Genomic DNA, 20,467 nt, shown 5'->3' with positions numbered 1-20,467 from the left:
TAGTTGCATAATCACTGGGATTTCTGATTGTAAAATAGTTTGGTCAGAGGACTTATATCTGTCTCTACCTTTACATCAGGTATTGATGGATTCCTGCATAAGTGATCCTTATGATGAGAATTCCAAAAGCTTTAAGCCAGACCACTGAGTGCAATATATGCAGGTTAATTGTGCCACAGTGCTCATGTGCTCATGATGTATTTTTTTCTGCTACTTCCTGTTTGATTTTTGCATGTTAAGGAGTAATAATGGACATTTGCATTTAACCATTAACAAAGTAGTCATAAAATAACTCATAGCAATCGCTTAGTTGTATAGTGCCATTTCTATATGTTTCCATAGACTTACATGGACAGCATATTCTTCAGCTTTCTCACGACATGTTTTCTCAATCTCAAGCTTGGTCTCCAGTACTGTGAGCTCTTCAATTAGTTGTTGAGAGGCTATGAAAATCAAATGAATGAATTAATTTGAATCTGAATATTAATGGTCAGGATCATGCAAAGAGACCACCTCATCATTAAGGGTGTATTACTCACAGTGTTGTTACAAAATAAAATAATACTAATGAAAAAGGAAGAAGAAGTATACATTTCCCTTTCAGGGTGAATTTCTTGATATCCATTTCACAAACAGATTTAAAGAGAGTTATAGCTGAAGACCCATTCATAATCATCTATATTATAAACACATTGTGTTAAAACAGTACAAATGTACAGATACACTTACACAAGCTTTTACCTGGAATGTGCTTGCTCAGGTGTTCAAAACTTTAAAACATGACCAATTAACTATAAGTATATAATTAACATTTCAAACTCCTGCATCTAAGTAAATGTTTCATTAAGAGCAATTTCTTTGATAGGTTGTAAACTCTGTAAAGTTATGCTATTTAGTAACATGTTTTGTACTGAGTAATCGCTGCATTATTGTCCCTTCTTCTCTCATTTAACCTAAAACTTGGAACTTTATGTATGCTATCCTTCTCAAAATATGTTGATACAAGGTATTTATTATAGTATGCTTTCTAATGTGAGAAAGACGGTCACTAGATCTAATCATAAATTTATTAACTCTTGCCCATATAGAATGCATCACATATACTATATGTAGCCCAGTAAACAATATCATCTGTATTACAATCTACAGATATTCTTTCATTATAAACTAAATGTTATATTGGATGGTTAAACAGCTGTTTTGTTATATTTACAATATGTACAATTGATATACAGAAATGTGCCTTGTTCCTGCATGCTAGTAGTTTTCTTACAATAGTCATTCTTTCAATGCAACATATATTTCATATTGTAGGACCTCTTATAATGAAAACGGTTGAGATTTCATAAATGTAGATACACTGGATGACAGAGTTAAGAAACGCCAATGCTTTAAAATAATATTTTAAAGCATTGCTTCCCCTAGTAAAGGTTGCCAGGTAAAATAGTTTATTTTTAGTAAATTTTCAGGTTGCAGATGATGTGTCAGCCAATGCTGTTTCTAAGTGAAGACATGCCATAGTCTAATGTGATATGGCTGTCAAATTATATATTCCATTCATGAAAGTTTCACTATAACCTCATTGTACAAACTTGTTAAATAAACCACCCATTTCATAACTGGACTCTTCCTTATCAGTAGTAAGATATAAAATTAGTAAATGCATGGTGTGGAGGAACACTATCGTGATGAATGAACATCAGAGTTCCATATATTAATCAGCATAACAATTCTACACCGAATATTAACGGCATGATGTGGCTCATGAAAGAGAAGGCAGTAGTAACACTGGGGCTGTAAAGAGGATCTCAGTGTGAGACTGACAATACCAGAACATAAAGCTTTTCCACAGTCATAGGCTGTCACTGCCAAAGAACTCACTTCAGGAAACATGAGGAGTTAGTAATACTGCAGAAGGTTGACAATATTCTTTCATAATTGTATAGTATAAGCTGATTTAACACTTTTAGCCAGTGTATTGTGCACAGAAATAGTCACTTAAACTTCATCTAGGTTAATACTACTTCTCTTTCCAGATGGATGATGATTATTCTGTATTGCAGGCCAGATTGTGTAGATCCTGATTCTCTGCATATTGAAGTGTTGTTTTTCCTCATTTTATATGGAGACTAGTATCACCTGTTCATGTCACTACAAAAGAACTAAATAATCATAGCAAAAGTGCACATAATGTCTGCCATTATTTTTCGAAGAGCATATTTGATTTGGCCAGAACTTCTGAAGACATTAAACAGTATTGAGAAGTAATGCTTGTTTTGCCTTTTCATTGTTGCATATTAGGTAGGTTATTACTGTTAAATTGGCAAACTGGGGTGGTAGTTACCATTTTCAAAATGTAGACAGAAAGTCTATGCTCTTGTCATGGAGACATCAAGTTCTTCAGTATCCTTAGAAAGCCAAGGACAAGCTACTGGAAAGGAAACATTTCTGACAGTCTCTAAATCAGGAAGAGCAATGTGGATTCTGTACTAGCTGTGGAAGATTGGTCAGCACTTTGTCCTTCCATAAATATTGGACGGATCATGGGAGTTTGCCAATCCAATCAACAAATGCTTGTGTGATCTTAGAAACAGCAATATGATAATGAATCCTAGAATGCATTGTGGGGAAGTGCTACAGCATTATAGGGTCCCATATGCTACTGCTGTCTGCCATGTAGTCACTTAGTTGATGGAACAATGTCTGCATTTGAGAGATTAAATCAAATATATTCAAGCTGGGAGTAAAAGCCCACCACAGGTGTGTCTTGTCTCTTCTCCTGTTCATGATTTTCAGGCACAGGAGAATCACATCCAGCTGATGTTTGGAGAGTATTTAGTTTTGGGATAGGAGGGCTACATCTTATTTAGAAGATGACTGTAGATAATGTAGGGCTTTTGAGATTAAGGCACTGTGATCTCCAGTGTGCAATGGAACACTTTGCAGCTAGCTGTAAAATAGATGGAATTATACCCAGCATCTCTGAAAGACAAATCATGTTTACCAAATTGCAAAGAGGGATTTTTTGGCACCTTAGAATGGAAAAGCTACCCGAACTGGAGAAATTTAATTATTTTGGGATATTGCTTGTGAATGCGTATAGAGGAGACTGGCCAAATGATGGGTGTATAGGTACAAAATTGCAGACGTACCAGACTGTGATGAGATACAAGCACTATTGTGAGGTATGTATCATAACTCAAGACTCTGTTACTAAAGTCATGCAAGTTTATCCATTTCCAGTATATTGTCAGAAATTAGTCCTGCAGCACAGCTGAGAATACATCAGCCAGAACCATTTAATGTCACACACATACAGGCCTATTTGATGTATAACACCAGTCACCCTTCAACCTGTATACATTTAATACCCATGGCTGTCAAACACTTCTTCTGTGGCAATGAAGAATAATCACTTTTGTGGAAATTTATGGTTTCATAGGTTTGAATTCCACCTTGTACAAATTACTTTTAACAGTGTGTAAGTCCCCACAAAATATGTGCCAAGTCATCCCATTTATCTCTCCAAAGTCAAGACTTGAAAGCCAAGCCATTAAGCATTTCAGTGTTAACCACTGGAGAAAGTGTGACCAGGTATAGCATCACACATGCCAAAGATCACAGCCAAGTTTTACATCATCATTGATGTTTCATGAACTCCCTTCTTCGTTGGCAGTGTCTATTTTTGTTTAACATTGCACAAATGCAGTTGGTATGTTGTGCTTGTTTGTGCACTGGTCAGAAAATGCAGGATCACAATTTGGTGCCAAACCATTGCTACTGTTGTTGGAGGACCTCTGCAGACATGGCAGGCAATGGGAATGATGGTGCCAAATTCATGGCACATAGGTGGGGTGTGGAGGTGTCCAAAATCTTTCTTGCACTCCTCGTCAAGCACTACAGCTGGAGGCTGCTGCAGGGGGACTATACTGGGTCTCAGTACAAGGCTGTGGCTTGGAACAGCCTAGCTAAGGCTGTCTCCAGTGTGACTGGCATAACATGCACTGGGGAACAGTGTAGGCACCACTACAGTGGCCTTAAGAGGCACAAGCAGGCACAACTTTACAAGAGGTTGGATGAGTTCAGAATTGGTAGGACCCCCCTATTATATAAGTATACAGATCAAGCAACTTGAAATGATGTAGAATGGTGTAGATAGCCAAGACTGGTATGCATAATGTTTTCATGTTTCTTCTTCTCTCAGTCTCTATTTTACAGTTGCAGAGGAAATCATGGAAATCAGGGATGCGCATACTGAGAGACTGGCAAGACACAGAGAGGCAAGGGGTATGTCTGCTGCACAACTGACCCTGATTGTAGTAATTATTGTGATTTCATAGATCAGTAACAACTTCAACATGCATACCTTATCTGTAACAGCAAGCATGCATGCTTTCTTCTGTAGCTGTTTGAGATTGTGTTAGGCGAGTGTATTAGTGCATTCAAATTATGTGGGTTCAATACCCACAGGTAACATATAGGTTCACATTGAACAAGTATTATTTTTACAGTTAAAATGCAGCAATTTTAGCTTTAATGCCATTTTGTTATTCTAATATTTAGTATCTTTGAAAGCATCTATGGAATATGTGTATATTCCAAGGATTACTTGTAACAATTCACAATCATTTTGGGAATGTGGACGCTCTATACTTAGGATAATAATAAATGTCTATTTATTGTAATAAAGAATGACTCTGACATGTCATGGTTCTAATCATCTCTTCCTTTTTGTCTCACCCCACTCTTTATCTCTCGCTCTCTTTTTATGGGAGGGGTTATCTGGAATCACACTGTACTGATGTCATACCTTTCTGCCAACAAAACAAATGCATTTCAGCATGGGGAGGTGGGCCAACTGCTACAACTCAGCCTGCCAATCCTCCACCAGCTCCTGAACCAACATCCAGCACCTCCTGGGTGTATCCTGGAAGTACTGCCTCCACATTCCCTGCCCTACCTGGTCCATCCTCATTAGTTGTGCCCCAGCTGGTGGTGCAGTAGTACCCTCTGGGAGTACTGGTTGATCCAGTGATTATATCACCTGCCAGGGCTGCCAAAGATGGTCTCAGATCTGACAGAGAGTGGCCTTGTTGCCTGCATCAGCCGAGTGAAGAAGGTGCTCCTAAAAATAAAAAAAATAAAATACTCCCACATCAAGCAGTTTCACAGACAACTGAGGAAGGGGACAGTGATGACAGTTCTGAGGGTGAGGACTAGGTTCTCACTGTTCCCACGCTTGATGGGCATGTGGTGTTAGATGTCCCCTACCTATGCCCAGTCATGGTGTCCCCAACCTTTTTATCTCCTTCACCATCCCTGTGTCTGTCTTGCACGTCCTGTTTGTCAGTACCTACTTACTCACCTACCCTACCTACCTGACTCTTGTAGCCTTAGGTCCCTTCTCCAACATTCCTCTCATTTTGAAAAAAAAAAATGGGCAGATATCCGATAATAAAAAGTTTTGTCCCATACATTGTCTCCCATTTTTCATATGTGTCTTCTCAACACACTTGATTTGGTCCAATTATCTCTACAACATTATTGTGTTGTCCCACCTGTGTTGTGGTGACAGTCCAAATTCATCAAATTTTGTCTATCTGTGTACATTATTGTGGAAAGAAAGTGAATATCAATGGTTGTCTCCCAATCCCCTCCTGCAAATTGCTTCCCATTTGTTCTTCCCTTTGCTTGCCTCCCTATGTCACCACTTTCCTATCAACCCCATTTTCAAAATTTAATCTGCTCAAGAAATAGAATACACACAAAACACATGGCCAGAAATGGCCGATAAAAAGTCTTTACTTTTTTGTCCTCTGCATTTGTGCGGAGTTTGACATTGTGCATCGATGCCGAGTGGGTGTGAAAGGCTGTTCATGTCCTATGGCAAATCCTAGTGAGTTTTTGCCATTGACCACACTACTCCAGTTATCTCTGTGAGGTATTGCTTAAACTTGCTGCACTAGAGGAACACAGAGTTAAAGCAGAGTGAAGGCAGTACTTTGAAACAATTACTCTGGCAGTTGTTAGACTGGTGGATGTATCAAAGTGCAACTTCCTATGTGGAGCGTTGACATAAATGATTTGACTAAAGACTGTTTTCCCCATAGCATCAAGGGTTTTGATTCCAGATACATCTCACAGCATTTCTTAGTGTGCTGTTATATGTCTATGACATGCTTAATCACCCACATCTTAACATTTGCCACAGTTATGAGTTCTATGGAGATGTACTGAATACTGGCTAAAAAAGAGTATTTGATGAGACATCCATCCCAATGACTATGAGCTGTTTATGCAACTTTGTTCTGCTTGACATAAGCCTGTTGTCCCTTTCCTAACCCTTCTTTACCCTCATGTCAGTAACGTCATGCTACAGAGCATGGCAGGTTAATAATGAGAATACACCAAAAACATGTCCATGAGTGTTCCATTACAACAAACATTGTTACGTACATTCACCCCTTCACTCCCAGGCCTCTTAACCCATGTGTGTTTATTAGGCTGATGGATGTACAGGTCATCTCATGGTTTCTGCATACTGACATGACTCTGCTGATGGATAATACAAACATGTTACCTTGATTAAATAGGTGATCACTGCTCCTGTAGTGTGCAAGATTTCAAAATCTGCTGTAGGATTCCTTTTGTGTCGTGTTCAGGTGATGATCAGATGTATAAACATATGTTTGCATCATGTCACGGCTTATAACCCAGCAGTAAGAGATGCTCTTAAGGGCTATTTTAATAGGTCTCTTTCCTGTGTATCTGTTATCTATCCAGCTGTCTACCCCTTCTCCTACATAAGTATGATACATCTGCCTATCAAATAAACTGTAAGGTGGGCCCCAACTGATATAACTGTCAAAAATCAATTCCCACGTGGCACCATTATATTTCAGATGTCCCACATCTTCAAACAGATTTATATAGATATGTTAATTATTGTCACTCTATATGTCCTCTATCCTTATCTCATACAGTTCATGGTTCATGGTTGGGAGGGTAGCCTAATGGTTAAGGTGTTTGTCTTACAAACACAAGGTGCAGGGTTTGAGTCTCACAAGGGATAATTGGCTAAGCTTAAAGTGGCTCACAAGGGCAGTTAGCTTAGTACTAATCTATGAACCTATGAACCTATAGAGCAGGACATATTCTGATTGAGAAGACACATCATACCAAAACACCATTAGGATGTTCATGAATGGGCCAGGACAGTGCCTCCTATGTTCTCTACAGCCCTGCACCTGTCATCACCTCCCCTGTCTCATCAGAATGTACTGTAGCAACTTTAGTAGGATGATGAAATGTTCATCTAATATCATGTGGAACCTGTCCTTACTTTGAAGAAGTATACTGCACACATGTTTCAGGATATCAGGCCCTTCACAAATAGTTAACATCTCTGCTGAGTCATACTCAGCATTTTAAAATATGTACCACTCCCTGTCATTTGTAATAAGCTGTACACCCAATTAATTTGTGATTTGCAGTGTGGTCTGCAAAATCGCTACTAGCTGCAGATGTGTATTGAGTTAAACATTACTTATGCTATTTGGGGAAGGCACATACATTAGTGTAGTCATTGATAGTCACATTTGTAGTCCTGATGATATGAATTTAACTAATGGCATCCTGACACTATTTGTAAAAAAAAAAAAAAAATCATCTGGATTTGAACTGTGGTTTACCCATGCTCTGACCAGGAGCTCACTGCTCTTACACCCTATGCCACACAGAAAGATAGGCAATAGGTATATTTTCCACAGTTAGTACTGTCCAGAGTGCTGACGGTTGAGCATTGCCACTGAGCCTGTTTGTGCAAAGGAAGGCATACTACATTACATTTTTCACTGTTTTCGTTAATCAGAGAACCATGTTTGCTAAGTGTTTAATGTCATGCAAATAGGAAAGGCAAGACCAGCACTTATTAATGTAATAAAACTTTGGATCAACATTTCAAAGGTAGACTGCAGCATGCACATCATGGTACTTACCAGCAATTTCACACATGACATATCTAGCAAGCCTGACACATGAAAGATTAACAACAAACAGATGTATTTTGCAGTTAACCCCAGTTAGGTCAGTTACTGTATGTCCATATCTGTACACAATTTGGCAATGAGCACCAGCAGACACTGTTACTTCACAAGTCCAAGTTGAATTCCTGAAATTCGAATCATGCATGCGTTAATACTTTGCCATCATCCTTGCAGATTAGCATATTGGCGATGCACTTTATGCAGAAGTGAATAGCATGTCTAACTCTGGTTACTGGGCTGTAATCCTCCAGTACATGGAAATGCATTCTTAAACACAAGAGAAGGGCTGTGACACTTTTAACTCGAAACTATCTGGCATCAATTGGTCCTTCCTATACCACCTCCCTCTCAGTGAGGCTGTACAGTCCTTCAATAAGATTTTCCTTGACACTCTTGATTCTATCTCCCTTTCTATAAAAATCAGAATTAAATCCAACTATGCCCCCGGCTTACAAAACAAACCCGATTGATCATGCACAAAAGTGATTGCAGCTGGAAATCCTGGGTTAAAAATAAATCCCCTCCCTTACTTCAGACATACAAAGAGCTCAGAAACCAGACCAAAAAAACTAGTCATCAAAGACAAGAGAGCTTATTTTTCCTCTAACCAATGCAGCCCTCAAAAAAATCCCAAAAAATTCTGGACCTCCATCAACAACCTGCTCCACCCAGGTAAACCCACTACTCCCAACCCCTTTCCGCACAACTCTGCCACTGAAACTGCCACTTTCATCAACAACTATTTCAAAGAAACTATGCAAAAGCTCACACAAAATAGTACATCTCACCCAACCCCTCTACCACCTCTTAACAAAACTCTTCCCAATAAATTTTCTTTCCATCTAGTCTCAATAACCACTATTAAGTGTCTTCAAAATAAACCAAAACTTTGCTTCCCCTCTGCCGACCAGCTACCCTCCTACTTCCTAAAAATAGCTGCACACTCCATTGCTTACCCTGCCTCTATACTTATTAATCATTACATCTATGAACCCCTTGTCCCAGGTATCTGGAAATCCTTTTATACTATCCCTCTTCACAAAGGTGGCAACTCTATTGATCCTGCTAATGTTAGACCCCTTGCTATCCTGTCCCCCCTTTCTAAAATTTTAGAAAAGTGCATCCATGCTCAGTTAATCAATCACCTTCTTGACAACAATCTCCTTGCTCCTACCCAACATGGCTTTAGACCTCACCATAGCACAGCCACTGCATTACTCTCCTTTACTCAAACAATAGCTGAAATCCGTGACAATAACTTGCTTGTCTCCTGTCTATTCCTTGATCTTTCAAAGGCATTTGATACTGTCTCTTATTTTAAACTCCTTACTAAACTTCCTGATCTTCAGCTCTCTTCCTCCTCCATCAACTGGTTCTCTAGATATCTCTCTAGCAGGCAGCAATTTATCTGCTGGCAAACTGTCCTTTCTCCATTTCTCCCTGTAAATACTGGAGTTCCCCAAGAATCGATTCTAGGATCCCTTCTATTCAACATATTCACTAACAAACCTCACTCAGCTACTAACCTCTCTACACTTCTACAATATGCCGATGATTCCACCCTTATCACCTCTGCCCACAACATCCCTGAACTCCTAGCTCTCACTCAACAAACCTTCACCTCTGTCAAAACCTGGATCTCTGATAACTAATTAATAGTAAATCCAAAAAACAAATATAATATGCACCAAAGCCAGGAAAAACAAGTCCAAATGGGAAAGCAGAAGCAATAATTCAAATGCTGTTTTAAAATTGTAGTTTTAATCCAAGACACGAACTGTTGACACAAAACCTTAACACAAGCGCTTTCACTCGGACTCTTCCGAGCTTTTTCAAGTGGAACAATAAAAACATAATAACAGTTGGTTTAAATACCATTGCTTAAACCATTAATTAATTAATTATACAATTAACTAATCTCTTAAAAAACATTGTGTAATTAAAAGTTGTTCTTAAAGAAGTTTGTGCAAGTACATGGTTACATAAAATAGTTGTACATTTGAATGTTTAAAATCCCGATCTATGCAACAGTGTTGAATAAGCTGTAACATTCATATTTAACCAAAAAATATATTAAATTCATATATTTTTAAAACATTAATTAAACTGTTCATAATGTTTTAAATTACATTTGTTAAATAATTTCTTTAAAACCTTTTTCAAAAAGCCTGGGCGATAATAAACCTAAAAACTTTCTATCTCTGTATGCACATGTATATAAATAAATAATTAGATAATAATAAATATTAATAATAAATAGTTACATTTTCTTATTTAAAGCCTAGCCTTCCTTAGTTTTAAAAGTGAGCTTATGCTCAGGGTGTCATTTAACCCTGGTGGTTCACTAACAAACCTCACTCAGCTACTAACCTCTCTACACTTCTACAATATGCCGATGATTCCACCCTTATCACCTCTGCCCACAACATCCCTGAACTCCTAGCTCTCACTTAACAAACCTTCACCTCTGTCAAAACCTGGATCTCTGATAACTAATTAATAGTAAATCCAAAAAAATTAAACTTCTTCTCTTCTTCCCTAAAACACATGCCAAGCACAAACCCTCTTTCTCTATCACCTCTCTTAATAACACCATCATCAAACCCAAAACCCATAACAAACTACTTGGAGTAATTATTTATGATGAACTAAAATTTGATACTCATATCTAACAATGTATAAAAAAGACCCACCAAAAACTCTGACTTCTCTATCGCAACCAGAAATGTCTGTCACCTTCTTCCAAACCTTCCCTCGCTGGGTCTGTTCTTCTACCATGCCTTCTCTATGCTGCCCTGTCCTTACTAATGTTCAGACTTCACTTATCATTAAACTAGAACAAATTTATCACAAAATAGCCAGGTTTGCCTCTAATCTACCCTATAAATCCCACCACTGTCTCACCCTTAAATCACTCCAATGGCCAGAATTCTCTAAACAACTACTTCTACCCCAACTTCACATTACACAATCTGTCCTGAATGACCCCTCTTCCTGCCCTTCCATCTCCAACCTAGTCTCCTACTACAACCTCCATTGTCACTTTCACATTTTTAGCAAACACCTCCTTTGCATATATAAACCCAATAAAAATATAGGAAAGTCCCTCTACAAATACTCTGTTGCACATGCTTGGAACTCACTCCCTCAAAACATAAGAAATGCATAGTCCTGCCCTTGTCTAACCCCCACTTGATCTAGCCTCTGCTCTTCTCAACTTTAATGCCTTTTCCCTATTGTACTCTTTACTTCCTTGTACTTGCCTGATATACCTTTATACCTCCCTTCCCCTCACTTCCATAGCATATATATTCATATATATATATCTTAATTTAAAACATATCTATTTTTGATTGAATGGTTTATCTATTTATATGTACTTCGTGTGTGATATTCTCCAGACCTGTCAATTGTTATTTAACCTACTCTATGTACAGATAGTCTCTGTTTATTTTTTTATTATGTTTCATGGTGGTTTTAATTTTTTACTCTTATTTTTATTTTTGATTCGATTTTTACTCTAAAAATATGTAAAACTTCTGGAGCTTTTCTCCTCAGATTTCCAGTGAAAATGGGTCCCTGGCTCAGTTGAACTAATCTGGGCAACAAATGTCAACAAATAAAAAATAAAAAATGTGTGCTTGACTGAATACATACTTTTTTATATTCATGTGTGCCCTGCAGCAATGCACTTGCAAATGATGCATCAGTACTTGGGCCATAGTCAAACAGACCCCAGAATTATATAGCCTAACTGCACTGTTACATTTGGTATGGGTTTATAGTGACAATGGACGTTAGTCATGCATGATCATATCCCATTGATATTGTCAGTAATTTGTATTAATGTAGACATACCTTCATCCAGATATGAAGAAATATAACTCCATCATTGCACTACTAGTGTTTCCCAGTGTGCGTGTGCATGTGTGTGTGTGTGTGTGTGTGTGTGTGTGTGTGTGTGTGTGTGTGTGTGTGTGTGTATCTCATCTACACAACATCCTGAAAAACAGGTATGTCTGTTGCACTTTTGCAATATACATTCATGACAGCTTATTTTACCTAGCTTGCCAGGATGTATTTTTAAGTACTTTTGCAAACTGCACTCAGACAATCACATCACAAATCCTTCTTTATACCCAAGTCTCAGAACAGTATCTTACCTGCAACACTATGATGATACCATCCTCTATAAAGTGCACTCTTATACTATTAAAGTCAGACTTCTGAAGTGGCATTAAATAATATGCTCTTTAGCTTGTGTAACTAAATAGGTAGGGGTTCTAATCTCGCAGTACTGAATTTGTGTGTGTATCTATGTCTGAGTTAGAGTGTGTGTGTGTATTTTGATGAGCATGAGTCCAGGCCTACTGCTTCACTCAAGTAGCATCAGGAGATATTTTTACACTGTTATACATGACCCCACATTCATTGTAAACAGCCCTCCCAACATTGTCTTCTCAGCATGCACTGATGATGTCATCCTATATAAAGTGCACTGACACTGTTTTAAGTTAGATTTCTCTGGTGGAGCTAACATAAAGTGCTGTGTTGTTTAGCTTGTATAATTTGATAGGTAGGGGTTCTAATATCACAGCAGTTAACTTGTGTGTGTGCAGACTTCTGTCAGCATAAGCCTACATACTTCTGTCTTCCTTCAACTATCAGTCTGGAGCCAATTTTACATTGGGATGTGAGTCCACAACTATGTCAGGCACTCCCCCCAACATCTTCACAGCATACAGTGATGATATCATCCTCTATAAAGTGCACTCTAATAATGTTTAAGCCAGACTTCTGTGGTGGTGCTAGTGCTAAGTACTGTATGGTTTCGCTTGTGTAACTAGATAGGTAGGGGTTTTAATCTCACAGCAGTCAAGTTGTGTGTGCAGACTCATGTCAGATTAAGCCTGCCCACGCTGTCTTCCTTTAACTATCAGTCTGCAGGCAATTTTATCCTGGGGATGTGAGTTCACAGCTATGTCAGACAGCAGTCTCAGCATCTTCTCAGCATACACTGATGATGTCATCCTCTATAAAGTGCACCTGCCAAAGTGTAAGTTAGACTTTTGTGGTGGTGCTAGTTTTACTTTGGAGTCCAGCTTGTTAAACCTAGACAGGTAAGGTATTTGAATCTGACCTCAATCAACTTGTGTGTGTGGATCGCTGATATATTACAGTCATTATATGATGTTTTGAATCTGTTCTCATTTGATTCCCATTCAGGAGAACCTTTTACATAGCCTCCTGAATCCAATATCCTCTTTTTCCATCTGACCACATAACATCCTTTCTGTTGAACACTGGGGTTTTCATCATCTCAGGAATGCATACACCCATCGTAAAGCAGAGCCCCTCCATGACCCACTGCAAGCCACTTTCAGACCACTGGATGTGTGCCTACCAATTCACTCATGGGGTGGTATCCATATCCTATATGGACAGAGGCAGTCTGTAATAAAATCAGACACTTATGTACATAACCATACTATCTTTTCTCACATAGAGATAGCGATCTGGGTTAAATGGCTTGTATGGGCTCTTTGCCATTAACCTAGTAATCTTCTATGACCCTCTGAAGATTGCATATGTCAGTGCTGTTGTCATCCACATGTGCTATGTTGAGGTGTGGATGTACTGTAGCCCTACAACATTGTATTCCAATTTGGGACTTGAGCTACTCTGTTGATGCCCGCTGCTGCCATTTGGTTACATGTTCCTTAAATAACAGGTGTAGTAATATGCCTCCTGTGGACTGGGGACATGGGATGATGCTAAGTATATTGTTGCTTTACTAAGGCATATGTTCTGATAGTAGAGTATATCTATATTCTACATGGTTCTCATTGAACCATCACAGTGACAATTGCAGTATGGCACAGTTGTGCATGTGTATACCTAGCATCTGGAATGTTATCTGACATACAGCAATATTACAATAGTGATTATATGGGCACATACTCCTGTTTTCATCAACATGCTGTAATGCTTTTATATACACAAACATATGACATTTTGAGATTTACTTGTAATTTGGTGAATTCATTGTATGCACCATTGCATTGCCACTCACAACGATTGCACAGGTATTCCCCAGCAGGATTATGTGAGTGCCAGCATTTGTGTCATTAACTGTTCTGAATGAACTGCATCCACCTTAGTTGTAATGTGTCCATATCTGGTGTCAGGACCCTCAAACACACATTTCCACTGATAAACATATAGGCATATGATGTACAACTGGTGTAATGATGTGAAACAGGTAGAGTTGTATGACTGTGTTAACAGTTCCAATGTGTTGCAAGTAATTCATACCCAAGGTTTTATTTAGAGGTGATGTACAACTTCAAGTCCAGTTTTAGCATAGGTGCATCTATAGTGTGACTGCACTGCATCACGAAAGTACCACTACATCACATCAGTATTAGCACATGATAGTTTGCATGAACACATAAGAATGTATGCTAGGATTTCATGGGAGTATAAAATTTTCACTGGCAATGCCAGAGGGACGGTGATCATGTGGCACATATGTTAAGGTTTGACATGTACTTATAGAGTGTGGTCCATGTATGGTTTGATATGTTTACAATATTAAAGTGACAGCTTCATCGATCATTGACACTTGACTTTACACTGCTGTAATTTGATGATGCATTGCCATCAGTCTCACATACTGCTATACCATTCATTATCGTGGATCACTTCTTAATTCACACATCAACTGCAGATGCTTCAGACAATATCCTCTGCTATTACATGTAGCAGATGCATGCAATACCCAGCTGTGTGTAGGGAATCCACTCATAATAGTGTGGTATTTGTATGTGTTGTTATCTGTATGGCTGATACTTACATCAGGCAGAGATGCTTTTGTCAAGTGTATCATATTTGGGACAGTGAGCATCCACATCTGGTAGGCCATACAGAACTATTCTCTGGGATGCATACCCATTAGGATTTGAAAGTGCACCTTCAAGGTGCTCTACTTGATGTGTGATGCATCTTTCTCTGTTGCATCCAGTAAATACACAACTGAGTAACAACATTGATGGCATTGGTTTGATTCTTGCAGGGGGAGGCTTGTGGCTTATGTGTCATGCAAACATATCAACTCACCAGGATTGCCCTTGATTTCAGCTCAAGGTTTAACACTGTCCCTCTTAACCTCTCCAAAAAGTGGTCACTTTTGGGAAAGGTGTATTGACTTCCCCTTATAAAATTCTGACAATCATTATAGTTGTAGATGTCTGTTCCTGCAAAACATGTGTAAGTTACAATCACATATTCTATTAATGCCACAGGTTAATGATCGTAATATTTTAAAGGTGTCCATGATTGTGCCTCTTTCTTTTTACATTTGTCCAGGAGTCTGTTGCACTGTGTTCCTTATTGGTTGAGAGCTATGGTGACATGTCAGTTATATTCAAGCAAGTCATTTTGCAGATCTTCACACTATGCACATAACCCCTATTTTATATACCATCCTTGTTAAGTGTCCTCTCCAGTGAGCATTTCAGTCAACCATTCACCTCCACTGACATGTAACCTTGTGTGACTGTCACATATATACTCTCATGTGTGTTTATATCCTAATATACTTGCTCAGGTGGGGTAAACAACAGTTTGTACTGTGCTAGCTACATATGTGCATATGTTATGCTACTAACTTGTCTTGGAAGTGTACCTACATTGACATATCCTATCTTGGGGATATCTTCATATTTACCATGCCCTCTCCCCCTTTATTCATTCCTATCATTCATGTCTGTGCACATTTTCATCAGCAGACTCTCCCTGCCCCGTGTACCTTTCCTTGCAGCTACTCTTGCCATCTACCCTCCCTGTCCATTATTTAATTCTGCAAATAATTGTTTTAGTATACATTGCACTCAGCACACTTTTTTTTACTGTGTTGTTACTGCTGTGATTGAACTTTTTTCAACCCTGGTAGTCATTGTGGCTGTCTGTGCAATCTCTCAGAGGAGGTTTGCCCGTAGGAAAACTTGAATGTTTCTTCTTTCTGTGCCTGTGTTATTCTGAATGGTTTCACACTGTTACTGGCCACAGAACCTTATTTGTATGTGGTAAGCATGATGAGCAGCATGAATATGCAATTAGTGCTGCTGCGCATTGCGCTAACAAGTAAATGCCATGTAAGCTTTGTGTGAAGCCTACCCAGAGTTTATTGAATCTCCATGTCTGTGTTTCTGAAGTATATATTTGGGCAGCACAGTGGTGCAGTGGTTAACATTGTCACCTCACAGCAAGATGTTTTCCGGTTCGATTCTCGGCTGGGGTGCCTTCTGTGTGGAGTTTGCATGTTCTCCCTGTGTACGCGTGGGTTTCCTCCGGGTGCTCCGGTTTCCTCCCATATTCCAAAGACATGCATCTGGAGCATTTCTCCCCGGGCCTCCACTGAAAACAGGCTCTGTGGAACCTAGTCGGACTTTCCCGGTCAACAAATGATAAAATAAAAAATAAAATAAATAAATATAGCCAAACTATCCACTCATGCTTTGCTGATGAGGTCAATAAAAAGGCTGAAACATGCATGTTCACAACTAGTAAAGATTGGGTTATTCGCCTGAATGTAACCATAAATATTTAAAAAGTAAAAAGAATATCATGGACATTCAGAAGCCATGCAGCTGAAAGACTTGTTGTCGCTAAGGAGTCATTTGCATATATCCCATGCGCCTCCATTACAAGAGGTTTACGGTATCACACAGTGAAAGCTTATCAACAGTGGGACCTGCTGGATAGAAAACAAATATACATGTATGTCAGACTGTATCATAACTGATAAAATGTATACATGTTAACAGAGGATGCTGGAAAGGAAGGGACTTAAACTCTACTAGCTAACCTCAAAAAAATAGCTTGAAATTAAATTACTTGTTTAGGTCATAAAGAAAGATTTTATCTTACAGGTCTGAATGCAGCCAGAGGCACAATGTCTGGGTTGGGGTCCTTATCGTCCTTAGTGGTGAACTAATTGCTACCCTGTGGTGCCAGAGAATGGCTGGTTAGTCTCTGCAGGGAGGATGAAAGTATTGAAATTGTTTTACAGTCTCCAGATGCTGGAATAAGTCTTAGCAGGGTTCTGGGTGTGTATTGTGTCACATCTATTCTAGATCCTAGCTCAAATTCCAGTGAGGGGTAGTGTGGGAACCACAGAATTAGGTGACCAGATATGCTGTTATCCTGCAGCCAGCACTGAAATTGTATTTAGATCATGGTGAGAGATGTGATAGGGACACTTAGCACTCTGTCATTGGGACTGACAGCAAAGACAGTCATCCATTTCATTTGCCTTGCTCTAGTAAGTAAGTAGGGAGCAGTAATTCTTCAGTCAGTTATGAAAATTTAGTGAAAAAAGCTAAATATTACTTTTCTATATCTGTCTGAATCTTTCCATCTGGGTTGTTTTTATATTTCCTGTGAACTGAAACTCTGGTGTTTATTATAAAAAGATATTCAGTATATTTCATGTTTTCTATTTTATTACTTATTATTAAATATTTCTAAACATTTCCTTGTGGCTGGTCTTTTACAAAATAGTTTAACCTTTGAGAGTAATTGCATTTATTTGGTGGCACTATGGCTTCATGCTCCTGAAAGTCTTGCCACTTGATTAATACTACCCTTTGTATTAATTTTACTAACAGTAATTGGGTACCATGGTAAGAGACTCATAGTAGCTGACTTTGTGGGTGTTCTGTTGGCAGTGTATCTACATTTTAGTCTGGGTAGAGGTGGCAGGGTGGATGAGCTGCACCAGCCTTTCACAGGTGTGTGTGTGTGTGTGTGTGTGTGTGTGTGTGTGTGTGTGTGTGTGTGTGTGTGTGTAAAACCAAATCTGAAAGAGTGTGTGTGTGTCAGACACTTTGACTAGCGACACTGTAAGCACTGATTTCACAAAGATGGTGGTGGAGGACCTGGCTTGGAATACCTGGTAAGGACTTAACTCTATAGCTGTGTCAGTGGGGAGTCTTATCTGGGGCCTGGAGAGGGAAACCCAGCCTCAGGTCCAGAGTGTGCTCCCTGTGTGCTCTTAAGGGAAACTGCGCTTGATGCAGAGAGCTGCATCTGAAATGACTGTGCGTATCTATTTTGTTTTAAGTGAACGTTCCCCACTGGTGCCAATGGAGAGGATTGAGGTTCCGTGACTGCTGGCCCAGAGGAGTGAAGCCCCAGTATGAACATAGTGAAAACATGTTACTATGTTTTTTTCTTTTCTGTTAATGTATGTATACCTATGTCACTGTTTAAAATGTGAAGATTTAATAAAAAGGTTTAAAAAAAAGATGAGTGTGCATGTGGCATACGAGGCAGTTATAAGATCCCCCTCAGATGGACAATTGTAACTTCACCTTTCAAAAAACCACAAATACAGCAGTAGTACTGAGGTTTACCTTTATTTGGGCTGAATGCACAAGTAAAGTCTTAAAAAAGTAATCAGCATTCAGAAGGCATGAAGCTGAAACACCTGTATGTCTTTAAGAGTAATTTGCATATATCCCAGTGGCTTCTACTACAAGATGATATTACTCAGTGAAGATTCTAGTTTGGTTGAGTCTTTCTTGAACTGTTTATAATAAACTCATCTCAACTACTAGGATGTGGGTGTATGCAGTCTATGTTAGACTGAAATAACATCACATACATTTTCAGTCTTGTTAAAAAGAGGATGAATAATATAAAATCAGCAATCCATTCAAAAATGACTCACAAACTGACTGACTAATGCCTCACACTTTTGAGCTTAGGTGTTGGAAGTCAACTTTTTCTTTATACTATTACTTTTTACCCAAATAAATGCTACTCATGAAGCTGCCCTTACTTCTTCCCCTTCTGATGTTAACAAACATTACATCTTTTCAACCCCATCTAATTCTTCACCTGTCATCCCATATCTCCACAACAGAACTCATCAGTAACATTATGTGCTACTATACTACAGCCCATAGTCTGTTCAATACATCCTCTCCACTTTCTTTCAAGAACTGTTATATTTGTCAGCATTCACTTCTCCTAAAGCAAAATCCTACAACTTCTAATTAAAATAAGTGGCCTTTCTCAGACCTCTTTTACTACCACTTCTTTATAAAACTCTGCAGTGATGTTCTCCCAAATACAGACTCTCTCAAACATACTCTTAACTCTTTCAGGAACTCTAAATTTTCCTCAACCTCATAAAAGCCCACCGCTCATTGGACTACTCCTATGTAATTTAAACACACAAACATAGCACATGCATGCAATAAATTATTGGAATTCCTGACCCTGACAGCCTAGTACTCCCCAAATATCATTATACTAAATGAAACCTGGTTTAAATTTGAAATTAAATACAAACAAATCCTGCTTCCAGGTTATAACATACTTAAGCTTGATAAAAATAAAAGGTACTTGGTGGGATATAATCTACCATAACACCCTTTGGCTCATTTTCTTTCTCCATAGTCCCCAACACTAAATAATGCAGATATACTGATCTCTTTGCTCACACTCAATAATTATAAGAACCTATGCATAAATGTTATATGCATTCCTCCTTGCAATAACACTGAAATCACAGAAGAACTTTTTATGTGAGCCACATCAAAAATCAATCAAAAAACTATTATATTAAGAGATTTTCAAACATTTCACAATGATAATTCCAGTACTTCCATAAACTAATGTAGCTTCACTCAAATCAACTCCACCCCAACACATTTTAACAAAATAAGAGAATAAAAATCCACCATCAGCTGAATAGTTACCAAAATTTCAAACAACATTTCTACTAGTGGCACTCTCCCTGCAACGCCAAACAGTCTTTGCTATCAAAAATCATAACACCATTCACAAACAGCACCATTACAGCTATGTAAGTAACCTGACCACTTTCCAAAAAGACAGCATTATCAATAACCTAACATTCATCATTTTGAAGACATTATTAACTTTACCTATGGATGAACTCATACCTTGTTTTAATTCTACATTCTTAAATATCCTGAATGAACATTCCCCAGAAGAGCAAAAGTTAATCCTGCATCTTGGCCTTCTAGACAAACAGAAATTAATACAACAGAGGGATAAAACATGACCAAATAAAAAATTAATTAGACAAGAAAACACACTACATAAACTTTCAAATATTTTCTTAAAACAACCCCAGAGTCTTTTGGTCTTCCATTAATAAGCTCCCAAACCCATCCCCATCACTGTTGCTAAACTCACAAAGTGGCAAAAGCACCTCAAAGTTAAATACCCACTTCAAACAAATCTGTCACTTCCATCTTGAATAATCACAGTCCACCTCTAAACCCTCTCTCTACAAATCCAATAAGCCAGCACAAAGACTTTTCTTTTCAATCCATTCCCACCTGCACTATAAAAAAACTTTTTCATAAAATAAAACCCATTAC

General features: G+C 38.5%; 1 protein-coding gene across 1 annotated transcript in view; it reads right to left on the bottom strand.

The window, feature by feature from the left end:
- LOC122795753 (shootin-1-like) overlaps window positions 1-20,467 on the bottom strand; it is a 944,918-nt gene that overhangs the window by 696,247 nt on the left and 228,204 nt on the right. The window contains exon 4 of the mRNA XM_044064066.1: window positions 349-443. Within this exon, the coding sequence (XP_043920001.1) occupies window positions 349-443 (95 nt within the window). The remainder of the gene's footprint in view (window positions 1-348; window positions 444-20,467) is intronic.

This window comes from Protopterus annectens, chromosome 2.part2, assembly GCF_019279795.1.
Source record: "Protopterus annectens isolate FY-2018-M chromosome 2.part2, PAN1.0, whole genome shotgun sequence".
Lineage (NCBI taxonomy): Eukaryota > Metazoa > Chordata > Ceratodontiformes > Protopteridae > Protopterus > Protopterus annectens.
Note: the sequence above shows the minus strand (reverse complement) of the source record. Positions and strands in the feature narration are given on the sequence as shown.